Here is a 14,970-nt window from a genome sequence, read left to right as displayed (position 1 = left end):
CTTTGTACATCTTGGCCATTTGAGGTTCCATTGAATCGTTCCATAATGCAATGGATTGTAGTTACTCGTATTTTAGAGTTCGTTGTGACAGTCGTACATTTTTGCAGGAGGGGGTTCCCCCCCCCCCCCCCGGTCTACTCGTTACGCGACAAACATTCATTTTCCACGTGTCATGTGTTAAAGCCATTTATCTAGTAACGTTGGTGTAAGCCCGTGAGTTCCACGCGCTGTTCAGTGCTCCTAAATTTGGGAAATAACGGATGCTTGGCCTGGGGGCTCGTTATCAAGGGGCCATCCGTATTCTTCTTCAGTCCCTTGAAATACTTCTTCATTCACCATCATCTTTCCACTCGACGCTGTATAAACGTCGTAGTTGAGAAGCCATGAAGGGAAACTAAAATTTCGATACTGCTGTGTGATTTTGCATTCTGACAAGTTACATGAAGCTTTTCGTGTGTTCTTGCTTTGTCGCAAGATTCGAACAGGCTGGCAGCTTACAAACTAAATATGTGTTAAAAGACAGGCAGGTGGCAGACTTTTGAAGGCGAGTACTTGTACGTGTGTTTATTATGAAATGGCCCATACGAAAACAATAATTATTCTGCTCTGAGTATAACTTTTATGACGACATAAAGAATAATGTAGTCCAGTTTATTTATGTTTCCACTGTTGTCTGGACACCAACACCAAACTGGAGTCTGCTGCGAGTATGGATCAGAGGACCGTACGTTGTGCTGTGACGCAGGTGTGACGAGTTGCGAAATCGACTCATCGTTAGACCCGCATCCTCAGCGTTCCGTGAACAGAGTGCGTGCTACCGTGGCAATAGGCCTCGGTTACAATAGCCGAAAGAAGCCATGTCGGTAAACATATTTACACCATCGCGATGTTCTGTACTGCGTAATTCGCGCATCCTTTGTTTTCCGTGCGTATTTGACCTCATTTTTTTTTTATTTCTCCATTCGTACGTACGTGAAAGGAGACGGTGATGTAATACACTTAATCCAGCTGAAGGTAGTAATTTTGACACGTGTTGCGGAAGAAACGCGTTTATAACGTACGATTTGGTCCCGGCCCCTCGTATATTGTGTACTTTTAACACATGAGCAGGTTGGCATAACCGACATGTTTGTCGTGGCGTTTAAAACGAATGTAGCTCCAAATAGGTTTCGACCACTTCTCCAATCATACGCGGTGCTCTTATTCGGTGTTAAATGCTGTCAGTAGAACACGAAGTTTCTGAATGACTATTGCTGGCATTTCGCAGGGTTTTGATGTTTCATACCTTCTTTGGATCGCGTGACAGCAGACGATGAAGTCGTATTCGTCGTACCTCAGAATTTTAGTGCAGTTGGTACTGTTGGCATTCTGGGAAAGAAAAGTTCAGAACTACAATGCGTGGTTCAAAATGTATATCTCACTAAGCTGTATACAAGTTATATTTGAATAATTTTTTTCAGTAGAATAAGAAATAATACAAGTAAAGATCGTATCTGACTGTAGGCAGATGGGTGTTTCTTTTTATTAGGTTTGCAACAGTATCTGCGATAAATCACGCGGTACCATAACCTAGAAGACAGTCATCATGCTCGCCACCATGATAACCTGAAATCCACTTGCACTTCCTGTCCATATCATCATGATTTTTTTTCCGTTCGACAGTTGCGAAAGAGTCTGTAAATGAACTTAGGAAGGAAAGTAAAACGCAGAAACATGTAAAATGAATTTGTCTCATTACTGTTCATTAGCTTCGTTAGGGATATATGCCTGTTCTCTGCGTAGTAGCCGTACAGTTCAGCACGCGATTTGTATCTGTGGAAAATGTCCATCCAAATCAAAGTCCAAAAATTGCAAGAACCCTTTCGATAAATGTAAACTCTTCTGCTTTGTCGTCTGTTGCTAGATGGCAGAAATGTTTGCCACGCCTCGTTACAGACTTCTTATTACAACTGGTTGTCTGGAAGGAGCAGAGGAGTGTGTCTCGTTTGGCTGGAGGGTCTATTTTAATCGTCATTTACACATCTTGCGAGATATAGCCGTTCCATTTTGTGCGTCTTCAGAGAGCATCCGTTTGTTGCAATCTATAAATAACCTGTATGGGAAATTGGACCTTGTACAAGGCAAAATATTGGGACGACGTGTATATGCTTGTTTATTTGTGAACTGTTGTGCTGTATAGGATTTGAGGTTTTGACGGCGGTGAGTCTGAAGATACAGTCTGACACAGTGGTATTCAACCTGGGGTACTCGTACCCCTGGGGGTACGCGAAGACATCTTAGGGGGTACGTGAAATTTAAAAACAATATTATTTTATGATAAACACTGAATTATCAGTAATGTAATTGATTTAATTTATTTTAGATGTAGATTATATACTACGTATAACTTGAATTATACACCAACAACTTTGGGGGTACAAAGTTGAAGAGAAATTATATCTGGGGGTACGCGAATAAAAAAGGTTGAATACCACTGGCCTAACAGATGGCTGTCTTCGGGGTTTTTGCGTCGTGGTGGAGGCAGCAAGGACCTCTGAAACGTCGGTAAACTTGTACCTGTCTGTTATGCTGCAGTTGGGTACTGAGAGGTTGTTGGAGTTTTGTCATTGCAGACTTCGGGATGATCTTTTAAGCGTCAATATCCACGTGTAACAGATTTTCAGCGTGTGCAGTGCAACTGGAAATGTTTTCTTTTCTAAACGGACTCGTAAATTCCGCGTGTTATTTTCGCTTCGTTTAATGAAAGAAATGAACAGACTTTGAGTCCGGCTAGCGTTCACGTCCGAAACCTTTGAACGGATTTCAGTGACATTTGGCTCTGGGTGGTCGAGGTAATTGTAATATTTGCTGGGCAAACCTAAAACTTTTTATTTTATAGGAAGTTCGAATCGAAATTTATTAGAGTGCTCAGAAATGGCCCAGCGCTAAAAATTAGCTACTGCGTATTTCATCGACATGCTTATATTTTGTTTGGAACATTTGTTCAGTTGGCGAATATGTAACGAAATAAACCGGAAGGTGGTGGTGGTTTGAAAAATAGAATAGTAGAGTCAGTGAAAATGTGTGCTCCAATTCAGTACGCTTTTTTCCAAAATATTTCTTTCCTATTTTTTAATTCATAATTGGCTTTAGTTTATTTCAGACACAGACTTGTTGGATTGTGGTTTTCTGGGTAATGACTTCACGTTGTCTTGTAGAAACCTGTCTCCATCTTCAGGGTAATGGTTTCTACCCAGAAAAAGGCGATAGGTTTCTCCGTAAATTTTGCAGTTATATTTCTTTTGTATTTTTTTTTGAAGATCCAGTAAACATGATTTCTTCTAACTTTACAGATAATTATTTTACGTGTCTGAACTGTCAGGAATTTTACGTCTTTGTCCTGGCACTGTCAAAATATACACGAAATCACATACTATTTAAAATAAAAAGTTAGTGAGGTATGTTTTTATTCCGCACAACAATATATTTGTGCGAGGAGATATTGTCTGATTTTACCTTCATATAAATTGGGGCTGATGTTGGGCGGATATGGACGAAAATTAAATTCATCGGATGACATGCGGTGTTGACGCATACTACCAAATTCTATTGAAATCTGTCCGTTTGACAAGAGGATTGAATTTTATTCTGAGTAGTCTTCGAGATGCCAATGCATGAAAACTTTCTAGTATGGTTTGCTTTTGTCTGGGTGTAGGAAGCCGTACGACGACGTTAAACACTTGTCTTGCTGTGCTCGCTTTCTGTCCCAGTATGGATTTGGCATATCTTCACTTGGAATTTTTTTTTTATAATCTCGACTAGCCAAGGAATTCTCTTTACCATGTCTACAAGAGCTCATCACTGGACCCTTGGCATGAACTAGTGAATTCAGTCGTTTATGACTTGAGTTTTCATGATTTTCTCATCATCCGTGTATGTGCCTTCTACTTCGTTCGTTCGTAATTCAGTCGCACTACCACGCCTGGCGCTGCTTGATTTGCGGGAGCCGACATTTTAGAATTTCACCCTTCCCGGTCTGAAGACCATTTGTCCTTGTGTATGTTAACCGTACTCCACCTAAGCCGGACTTCCGTTTATTCCAGCCCGAATGAGATCCAGTGTGTTTACAGTCTGCCCTGGCTGTCAATGTTTCTTTTAATGATCAGTGCCTGTAATCCTTGAACGAACTTTTTAACGACGCTTTAAGAACATCTGTGGTTATTTTGGCATTTGAGCATAACATGAGCGCAGTTGCAAATAACTTTACTTTCGAAAAAAATAAGTAAGAAAGGCCTGAGAAAGCTCAAAATGTTTTATTTCACTCATGGTTCCTATCATTTGAACCAGACCCAGGCTTGAACATTATCTTTGCTACCAGGCTAAGGCCCAGGCCTTGTTGCAGACCTATTCGGTAAGATATCACATAAAATATGTTCCAAATGCGTTGATTTTGCGTTGGTTTGTAGAGTTTATTTACTGCAGTTCTGTGCCTGTAAAGCTAATCACACTACAGACAATTATAGACTTTTTATTCTTGTTGAATATTAAATTCTACAAAAGAATTAAAAATGTTTTAAATAAACGCCGTCGATCGAATCGTCTCAAATCTCATTCCCTGTAGCTGAATTTTCATCTTTGGGAAGAGGAAGAAGTCACACGCAGCTTAGAAAGGAAGTTGGGGTCGGTTCTTGCAAGATCTTTGAGCTCCTGACAAACGAGAAGTCGATTCTGCTTCTGGTCCTCAGACAGGATGCGTCGCATGCGGAGTTCTTCCTTTAGAATCAGCTGACAGGTCCCATAGCCTATCCCAACAATGTCGCACAAGTCGTTGATGGTACGACGTCGATCTTCGTGAATGGCCTGCCGAATCTTCGTAACATTTTCGGGCGTTGTGCTCGAAGATGGTCGTCCAGAACGCTCGTCATCATCGACAGAGGTTCGGCCATTTTTAAAACGTGAATGTCACACAAAAGTTTGTGCACGATCCATTGCGGACTCCCCAAATGCTTGCTTTAGCATTTCATAGGTTTCCGTAGCCGTTTTGGCGAGTCTTTGGTAAGAGATTCAGGCAGAATCGCAGATGGTGCTTGACAGGCTGACAAAGAAAGATTTCCAGGGATGCTTCCAGGCTTGGCAGCGGCGCTGGGATCGTTGTGTTCACTCCCAGGGGAACTACTGCGAAGGTGATGGATGAATTTAATACCTGAGATAAGTGTACTGGTTTTTATACGCGCAGTCTGGAAACCTTCCGATCGCACCTCTTACGTAGTCACTTTCGGAGAGTATCGTATCTAGAAGCGAGCTTTGGTATTGACGAGGTGTGCTACAAGTTCGTCCGTAAGGCTTCAGAAAGGTGTGCCCTGTATTTTGAAGCCGAAAGTCTGGTCATTACCCCTTGAGTCAACATTTGAATCTTTCTGCTTCACATTCGTATGATGTATCCAGTTACGGGAAGTTATGCACGTTATTGTCATGGCGTGTTAAGTAGTCTTCAGTGTCTCCGTGACGTCACGAGAACCATGCGCGTATGGCCGACGGAAGTGGTTCGCGCTGAACCACACTTGACACATGGCCTGGCTCTTGGTGGGCGGGGCCGATCCGACATACCATGCATTCCAGTGGGAGAGGGAACTTAGTCATAGCATGCGAGTGGCTCGCCCGCGTGATGATTGAACCCAGGAATGAACGTGTGCTAAAATGCAGCTGGAACGTTGCGTAATAAAAGTGCACAGTTGTAAGAAGCTGAAATTCTTCGGCTGATTGAATCAAGATGAATTGGGGCTGTGGGTTTTTCTGTCAATGTTTGCCGTGTGGACTGGTGGGTGTACTGGATATTTGCTCCCAGAAAGAATGCGGAAACTGTGACGTGGTTGGTAGCACACAGAAGGAAATGTGTCTACTATTAAGAATGAAAGTATTGACTAAGTTCGCCTTTGACGTGTTTTGCGAGGTCTATATGCTGAGTTCCTTCAGTGTTTGTCAGGGAAATCAAACGAGAATGTTACTAAATCACGGAGCACAGGCTGTCTTATCGCATAGGTGGATAGTGTCATATATTTTTCTATGGACTACCCATGTGTGGGCTTGTCAGTAAGTTCCCCGTCTTTTAAGGAATAAGAACGACGACACAAATGGGCTCTTTGGTTGAGGGCAGGGCAGTCGTGAGGCTCTTACCATCACAGGATGACACGCACGGAACTGTAACAAACCCGTGCCCAGAGCGGGAATTGAACTGATGGTTTCAGTACTACAGCGGCCCAAGTCTGTGCAGGCATTTGATGGCGAGGCCACTGGAAACTGCATGTCGTACCCGGAGGAAAAGCCCTGTCGTTAGAGAAGGCGACAGGCAGCTTGGGTGTGAGACGGTTGTTGTAAATCGAGGAAGAAATCAACACCGTTGCTACCTGATCCACCAATTTGCACGATCCTGAGCCAGCTCTTGTTTCAGTGCTCAAAGCTCGTTCCCCCCAAAATCGATTTAAATATAACACAGTCCTCAAAGTCGCAGCTTTTAGAAAGGTTTTTGCACTGAAAATTTGTATTCTTGTCTTGTCTGACTTCCCAACTGTCACCACAAAGTGACGTGTGGATCAGGGGTTCACAACCCCGCGGGCCGCAAGGGGACATTCAATGTACTTAATAGAAAACCCATTACAAAGATCAGTTTGTCATTGCTGGTTCAGGAAATAATCGATCTCTGTTTTGAGAATCGAATGAAACACATAAATATAGAATATTTGATTAATCAGGATGTAGGTATAGTTGCCAATTGACTTTAAAGTGTTAATGTTAGCGTTTGGCAGTACCAGAGCAACTTTGGCGTGAAATTAAGAACTAGGTCATTCTAGTTATGAGCGCCCCCGGAGGGTTGCATGCTAGTCACTGCAAGAGAAACTGAAATTTAACTTAAAAACTTAATCAAGCAAATGCAGCTTTATATATTACTCTACTGACTGAGTCATGTGTGTACTGTTTGCAGTTATAAGTAACTTTCTTAATAAATTGCCGTGAATTTAAAATTTCGAAGGCTATTTCCGTTCTTTACGGTGTGGTGCTTACGCGTGTGGACGCAGAGCTCGTTTGCTTTGCTTTGCTATTTAGGATGTCTCAGAACAGGTATAAGTTTAGTACAAGAATAGGCAGTTATATTTTTGCAACAAACCTTGCCTCTGGCTGCATTGCTCATCACGAAAACTGTTGATTCTCAGAAGAGTCATGGAAGGAAATGCTCTGTCATCGTCAGGCACACAGGAAGGGTCATTAAACGTGGAGAGAAATTTGTTGTTTTGGTTTCTACGTTAAAAGTTGTCGAGGGGATTCCATGTTGGTTCGTATCGGTGCAGCATAAACCAAGTGCTTTATCGTGTTCCTGAAACCTTTCTCGCGTATGTCAAAGTTTAGTCTTCGCGGTAATTCATTGATATATTATTGTTTTCCTCAGTACCTCCAGGCGAATGCAAGATGGAACTGATGGTACGTTAGTATGGAGCACCGGTGAAATGATGTTGACAGGGTAAAACCGAAGGGCTCGGAGAAAAACCGCCACAAATTCATCTCCGCGATAAGAAGCCAGTGAGCTATGAAATGGCCAAATTCAGTCGGTCTTCGTTCCGGGTTTCAGGAAGTCCTCCCACTCGCTGAGTAAATAAATATAAGTGGTGTCTGTAACCGGTTCGGCTGGTGTGTGTGTGTGGTGGAGGCGCTCATCTGAACCTGCAGAACTCGTGGTGGGGGCCGTTCACCCGCTCCATCTCGACCACTTCCCACGCCGGCTCACCGTTGCCAACTCTTTGCAAGGTTGATTTTCGTGTTGTTGATCCTTTGTTAAACAATTACTCTGGCAACTGTGCGTCGTCCACGAAAACAATTCGTATGTGTAACGGCATCCTGCCCCATTTCCTTTTGAAACTGTTTTTTTTTTCTTATAGAATTCCTGCTCGGGTTTCTTTTTGTATGGGAATCCACAAACAAAACATTGTCCGTGTGGTGGTGCTATATTTGTTTCAGAAAGATGCCTTTGTGATCTGTTCAGAATGCACAGCCGTGATGTGCAGGAACATTAACTCCATGACATGGGCAGTAATGATGTTTTTTTGACGTAAATACGTCTATAAGGAAGGGTCATTCGGCAAAAAAGGGGAACAATGGTTACCTACGAAACGTCGTCTGTTTACTCGGCATTATTGTTACCTAGGAAACGTTACATTACATTTCATGACATTACATTAAAATATATTACTTTACATTACATTCATCTACCACAGACCCATCTTAAGCGTAACTAATTCAAGTTAAGCATTCAAGCATTTTTGTTACCTAGGAAACGTCATCTGTTTACTCGGCATTGTTGTTACCTATAAAACATTACATTACATTACATTCAGCTACCACAGAGCCATCTTAAGCGTAACTAATTCAAGTTAAATAAGCAAAGTCTTAATCAAACTTTACTCAATTGTAAAGCATGAATAAAGGAAATATTTAGGATAAAGCCAATATATAAACTTCCTTTCCGTATAGACGTATTTACGTCAAATTCTCCGGAACCATGGTTCCACTGACAACTTTTTTTTAAATTATGTGTTATGTAGTCTGTTCCAGAGTTTTGTAGGTACAATAGTCAGGGTGAATCTGTGCATTCCACATCTGTTAGAAGTAAAACCAAGGGGATCGAAGGGGTGGTAGTAGCCGCGCGGTCTGAGGCATCATGCTTCGGACAGGCGATACGGAATGCGCGCTGGTTCGAGTCTCTGGGGAGAAGACATTTTCTCACGAGGTTTCCGACCACTGTATGGGACCGGTGCCAACCCAGCATCGTGAGGAAATTGGGGAGCTACAATGAGTAGCGTAATCTGGTCATGAAAACTAGCAATGGCTGGGGGTTCGTCACTCTAATATCTGGTTGGATGATCGTTCACCTCTGCTTAGGCATGTGAACGTGAGGCCAGCAGCCAACTAGTCGGCTTTGGCTCTCTAGAGCTGTTACGCCGGGGATTTAATTTAAATTTAGTACTTCGTAGCTAGTTATCTCAGTTCCTATGTTGGTAATGGCCTTGATTTACACAGTATGTGTGTTTGTTTTCTTTCTACCTGCAAGCTACTGGTGTAGGCAAAACGCACTGTTTGGTCCCAGCTACTGTACACTAGTTTTATTCTCATTTGGAAGAGAGATGCTTTCTGGAATATATAAATGATTTTTCTGGGTTTGGAAAGGCCATTTTAAGTAGGTGTCTGGAAGGAGAGAAAGTGAGATGTAAGGTAGAAATTCTCTGAAATAAGAAATGTAATGTAATGCAACTTCGTGAATTGTGCCTTTTAAAGTACTGCAGAGTAGTAAATTTTGTAATAACAGGTGGAGAGGAAAGGAAGTCCCGCAATGTGTCAGATTTTGGTGGCTTGCTTTAAAGTTGTTTCATTTTTATGGCTTGTGTAACATTCAGTGGGAAGTCATATGATTATCAATGGCAGATTTAGAAGTGTTAAGGTAGTGGTCATTTTCCATTTGAAGTACTGTTTTTGTATTTGCCCATAAAAATAAAAGCCCAAAGTATCTTGTGATGTGTGAGGTTTGACGTTTTCACGGTGGTGGTGATGATGTTTCTCTGGGTTCTGGTGCCATGTGGAATGATTGGTAGATGCCAGCATTTTGGAGTGTACTGTCTCCATCTTGAGGGTTGAAGAACATCATTATTACCTTGTGATACTTTGTGTCCTGGTTGGGATTTGAAAGTGCCCTCTTCTGAATTGGAGTGAAGACTGCAAAATCACAGCGTTCAGTGTATCTAAATCAAGTGAATGCTGTTAGAATTTATCGGAGTGTCTGACTGTGGAATGGACAGTTGGCGTTTAGTTCATGTGCAGAAACTGGTATTTTTCTCTTCATCACATCCAAGATATATGTATCACTGACACTTCATATTCACCGGGTATGAAAAAGCATTCTTCCTTGGCAGTTGGGGGATAAAACAACCTCTCATGGGAAGCTAAAGTGCGTGAGGCAATTGTGTTTTAAACTCTGTTATCACCAGATCCTATGATTTTAGGTTTCTTGATTAATGTGCCAACTTCTGGGGTTATTTGGCATAAAATTAGGTGCAGTGATGATTTTGTGAAGCTGAAAAGATTCGGGAATTATCCTTGATGTACTTGAAATTGTCACGGTGCAGTTGGTAGTTCTAGTATGCCATTTAAACTTGGCCATTCAATTGGTTATCCTGTTATTGCTTTTTGTAGTTTCCCTCAGTTCACATTGGCAGATGATAGTCTAGTAATTTTAAATACGAATGGTGATGTCATCTGCAAGTTCAGGACAAAACCTTTTGTTTTTCATGGAGAAACAAGAAATGAAGTAGGCCAGTATAAATATAGAATAGAATAGGGAGTATATAGATGGACGTATGAAGATTTCCGTCTTCTGGGTTGTTGCGCTGTGTAGTCTGGTCGATGTTATCCAACGTTTCGGAGGTCATACTGCCTCCGTCATCAGGGCGACGAAGGTTAATGTCGACCAGACTACACAGCGCAACAACCCAGAAGACTGAAATCTTCATACTAAGAATCGCCCTGATGACAGAGGCAGTATGACCTCTGAAACGTTGGTTAACATCTACCAGACTACATGGTGCAACAACCCAGAAGACAGAAATCTTCATCGCCCTGATGATGGAGGCAGTATGACCTCTGAAACGTTGGTAAACATCTGCCAGACTACACAGCGCAACAACCCAGAAGATAGAAATCTTCATCGCCCTGATGACAGAGGCAGTATGACCTCTGAAACGTTGGTTAACATCTACCAGACTACACGGCGCAACAACCCAGAAGACAGAAATCTTCATCGCCCTGATGACAGAGGCAGTATGACCTCTGAAACGTTGGTTAACATCTACCAGACTACACGGCACAACAACCCAGAAGACAGAAATCTTCATCGCCCTGATGATGGAGGCAGTATGACCTCTGAAACGTTGGTTAACATCGACCAGACTACACAGCGCAACAACCCAGAAGGCAGAAATCTTCATACTCATCGCCCTGATGACGGAGGCAGTATGACCTCTGAAACGTTGGTTAACATCGACCAGACTACACAGCGCAACAACCCAGAAGGCAGAAATCTTCTTACTCATCGCCCTGATGACGGAGGCAGTATGACCTCTGAAACGTTGGTTAACATCGACCAGACTACACAGCGCAACAACCGAGAAGGCAGAAATCTTCATCGCCCTGATGACAGAGGCAGTATGACCTCTGAAACGTTGGTTAACATCTACCAGACTACACAGCGCAACAACCCAGAAGACAGAAATCTTCATCGCCCTGATGATGGAGGCAGTATGACCTCTGAAACGTTGGTTAACATCGACCAGACTACACAGCGCAACAACCCAGAAGGCAGAAATCTTCATCGCCCTGATGATGGAGGCAGTATGACCTCTGAAACGTTGGTTAACATCGACCAGACTACACAGCGCAACAACCCAGAAGACAGAAATCTTCATACTCATCGCCCTGATGACGGAGGCAGTATGACCTCTGAAACGTTGGTTAACATCGACCAGACTACACAGCGCAACAACCCAGAAGGCAGAAATCTTCATCGCCCTGATGACAGAGGCAGTATGACCTCTGAAACGTTGGTTAACATCTACCAGACTACACGGCGTAACAACCCAGAAGACAGAAATCTTCATCGCCCTGATGATGGAGGCAGTATGACCTCTGAAACGTTGGTTAACATCGACCAGACTACACAGCGCAACAACCCAGAAGGCAGAAATCTTCATACTCATCGCCCTGATGACGGAGGCAGTATGACCTCTGAAACGTTGGTTAACATCGACCAGACTACACAGCGCAACAACCCAGAAGGCAGAAATCTTCATACTCATCGCCCTGATGACGGAGGCAGTATGACCTCTGAAACGTTGGTTAACATCGACCAGACTACACAGCGCAACAACCCAGAAGACAGAAATCTTCATACTCATCGCCCTGATGACGGAGGCAGTATGACCTCTGAAACGTTGGTTAACATCGACCAGACTACACAGCGCAACAACCCAGAAGGCAGAAATCTTCTTACTCGCCGCTGTGAAAACCTCAAATCTTACATAGATATAAGTAGAGCATTTGCTTAGAGAACAGTAAAGGAATCATTGTAATGGGAGAAATCATCCTCTTGGAAATGTCTGTGGATGATTATGATTTATTTTAACTGTTATAGTTAATTTATACTGAGTTTGGGAATGAAAATCCAGTGTTCACTAGTAATATTTGTTTTGAAATTATGTTTTTGTAAACATCCTTTGGCTTCTCATGGTTTGGTTCACTTTAATGCAATATTCTGTTACAGACATTACTGACATTCCAGAGAATATCAAGAATCTACGGTCTCTGCAAGTGGCAGATTTTAGCAGCAACCCCATCCCCAGGTATGCATTTTTGGAAATGAAAAGTAAGGCTGTATTGTTTCTCTTATTTTATGACTTGAGATAACATTGATAGATTTCTGTTCTATCACAGGCCAACAAACATTTTCAATGGTCATAATCGACTGAATAGCCAAGAACTTGGAGTGGGGTTGGTCGAGAAATTCCTGATCTGTTTGGAAAACTGAGAAATCTCATTCCTGTGCTTCCAAGATCCTTTTTCTGCACCCTATATTTAGACGATTGAATCTGTTCTCATTTTAACACCTAATCCTTCCATTTGCGCATGGGTCTAAGTTGGCTTGTGTAAGAGCAGTTCTCATCATGGTGGCAATGTTGCCGAAGACTATTTATGTTGATATGTGACTCACTGACCACTGACCAGCTAAGCTACTTGAACAGCTTCTGTTATTGTCAGACATACCATACCCTAGGTCAGTAACTATGGGCTATGATATGTTTGTATGTGGTTTATTCAATGATGCAGTCAGCAGGTGGACCGTGTAGTGTCGATTGGAATGTGATGTTGAAGCTGTGTAGGCAGTGAAGTCCCTATTTGTGCATCGCTCTCCTGGTGTGGCATATCTTCCTACTTCTGACATTGTTGTGATAGCCATTTGGCAACATTTTGTTCAAAAATACATAATTACTTTAGAGTAGTTTTCAAAATGATGCTACTTTTTGTTGTTAAGGAAAATTTCTAAAACTTGGTTTCTTTCTGAAATGGAGGAACTGAAATCAAGACAATACTTTAAAACAAGGAATGCAAATTATGGCTGTCGTCTGGATTGTTGTAGAAGTTTACCAATATTTTAGAGGTTCTTTGAAGTAAGCACCTCTAAAATATTGGTAAACAACTACCAGACTACACAGCACAAGAACTCAAAAGACGGCCATCTTCATTCTCGACACTTTGAGAACCTCGTATCTTACGAGGTATGCAGACAGTTACGTTGAATGCCGAAAATGTGATGATGACAAACCTTGTGTCAAGTGGCCAATTCCACATAGACTGCACAATCATGGGGTTGGTTGGTTTGAATCTGAATCTTTACAATAGAAGATGCTGTGGCCTGATTTGTCCTGTAGTTTCGGAGGAGGAGAGCAATGCACTGATTTCTGCTTTTATTTTTTATTGTTAGGAAAATTAAATCGGGTAGTTTAAATGGGTACTCTGTATGTAGAAGTGAGAACTAAATTTTGATGTGATAGATTAAGGCATAATTTTGAGAATAATATTGAAATTCAGTGTAAGGAAAGAAAATTATGTTGAAGTAATTATGTTTTTTGTGGGAGTGAGTAGTGTCCTAGGTCCTTGATATCAAGAAGTATATGCAAGTGTAGTGTGCTTTTGTTTTGCAGGTTACCACCTGGCTTTGCCCAGCTCCGTAACCTGACAGTACTGGGTCTTAATGATATGTCCCTTACCAATCTTCCACCTGACTTTGGAAGGTAATGTATTTCTTTGAATTCCATCTATATTAACACATGCCCTCATGACATTGTGTCCAGTTTGTTATGTAACAACTTAAAGTTTATTAGAATGGAGTGGAGTTTTATGAATATCTCTTTTAAGGTATATTTATTTAAACTTCTGGTGCCTTTGATGCACATTTTAAGTTTACTGTACACATTTTTAATTTAACACATTCAATTTGAGCCTGGACTAGAATTAATATTAAGATTTTGGGCATATTTAAGAAGGGACAAACCATTTTTGAGTCCATTTCTTGAACATATGAAACACTAACAAGTTCTGTTTTATTTATTTATTTTGTTTTTTATTTGTGTATCTAATTTTAAATATGACATTTGATTTTACCTTAGTCCAAGTTGTGACTTTCATATATTAAACAGAGTTTTATAGAGGTCCTTAATGTATGGAAGTGTAACATTGGCATTTATAAACATGAATTCTTACACATCTTCCTTGTGCAGCAGTATGCCAAGGTCTCTGCTGCTGGTGTACTTATAAAATTAACAGCAATATGTGATGTAACATTTCTAAATTAACTTTAGTTTGCTGTAACCTATCTCAATGTTAAAGCAACTAGTTGGGCTTATATTATATCTGTAGGTTTCAAAGTGATTGATGAATAACTTAAGGCATGTGAAAAGTTCTAGATGGTTCAGTGGGATAAATGCTTAATGGTGGGTATTTTGTGACTGTTTTGTTTCTCTGTTTTAGAAAATTACATATTTTTATTCTGTTCCACATGTGTGGTTGCATTATTTGTCTTTTCATTCAAGGATGAAGTGATTTGAAATAGAGCTTGTAAAGGTTTTGCTCTATTAATACGGACCACTTAGGTGGGTGTGGTTAAAAAGAAAGGGGCATATATATATATATATATATATATATATATATATATATATATATATATATATAAAAGGAAGATGTTAGAAATAAAAATATTTTGTGTAGGGGTGTTTATGTAGTGAGTTGTTTCTATGAAGGAATCTGTGAAGTGATAAGATTTTGAAACTTTTATTGTGCTTGTTTCTTTCTAAACTGTTTTGATCATAAAATATATTTGTCTTGAAAAATATTGAAGAATCT

General features: G+C 41.1%; 1 protein-coding gene across 8 annotated transcripts in view; it reads left to right on the top strand.

Annotated features, from left to right (window-relative positions):
- Positions 1-14,970, top strand: part of LOC110840595 (protein lap4) — a 110,502-nt gene that overhangs the window by 10,577 nt on the left and 84,955 nt on the right. For all 8 annotated transcript variants that reach the window (XM_087347702.1, XM_087347698.1, XM_087347700.1 and 5 more), the window contains exons 3-4: positions 12,335-12,413; positions 13,773-13,862. In XM_087347702.1, the coding sequence (XP_087203828.1) occupies positions 12,335-12,413; positions 13,773-13,862 (169 nt within the window). The remainder of the gene's footprint in view (positions 1-12,334; positions 12,414-13,772; positions 13,863-14,970) is intronic.

Source organism: Zootermopsis nevadensis, unplaced genomic scaffold (genome assembly GCF_977971745.1).
Source record: "Zootermopsis nevadensis isolate Lab colony 2312 unplaced genomic scaffold, Znev_1.0 Znev_ptg000012l, whole genome shotgun sequence".
In the NCBI taxonomy this organism is placed as follows: domain Eukaryota; kingdom Metazoa; phylum Arthropoda; class Insecta; order Blattodea; family Termopsidae; genus Zootermopsis; species Zootermopsis nevadensis.
The sequence above is the reverse complement of the archived record's forward strand: the minus strand, read 5'-3'. Positions and strand labels throughout refer to the sequence as shown.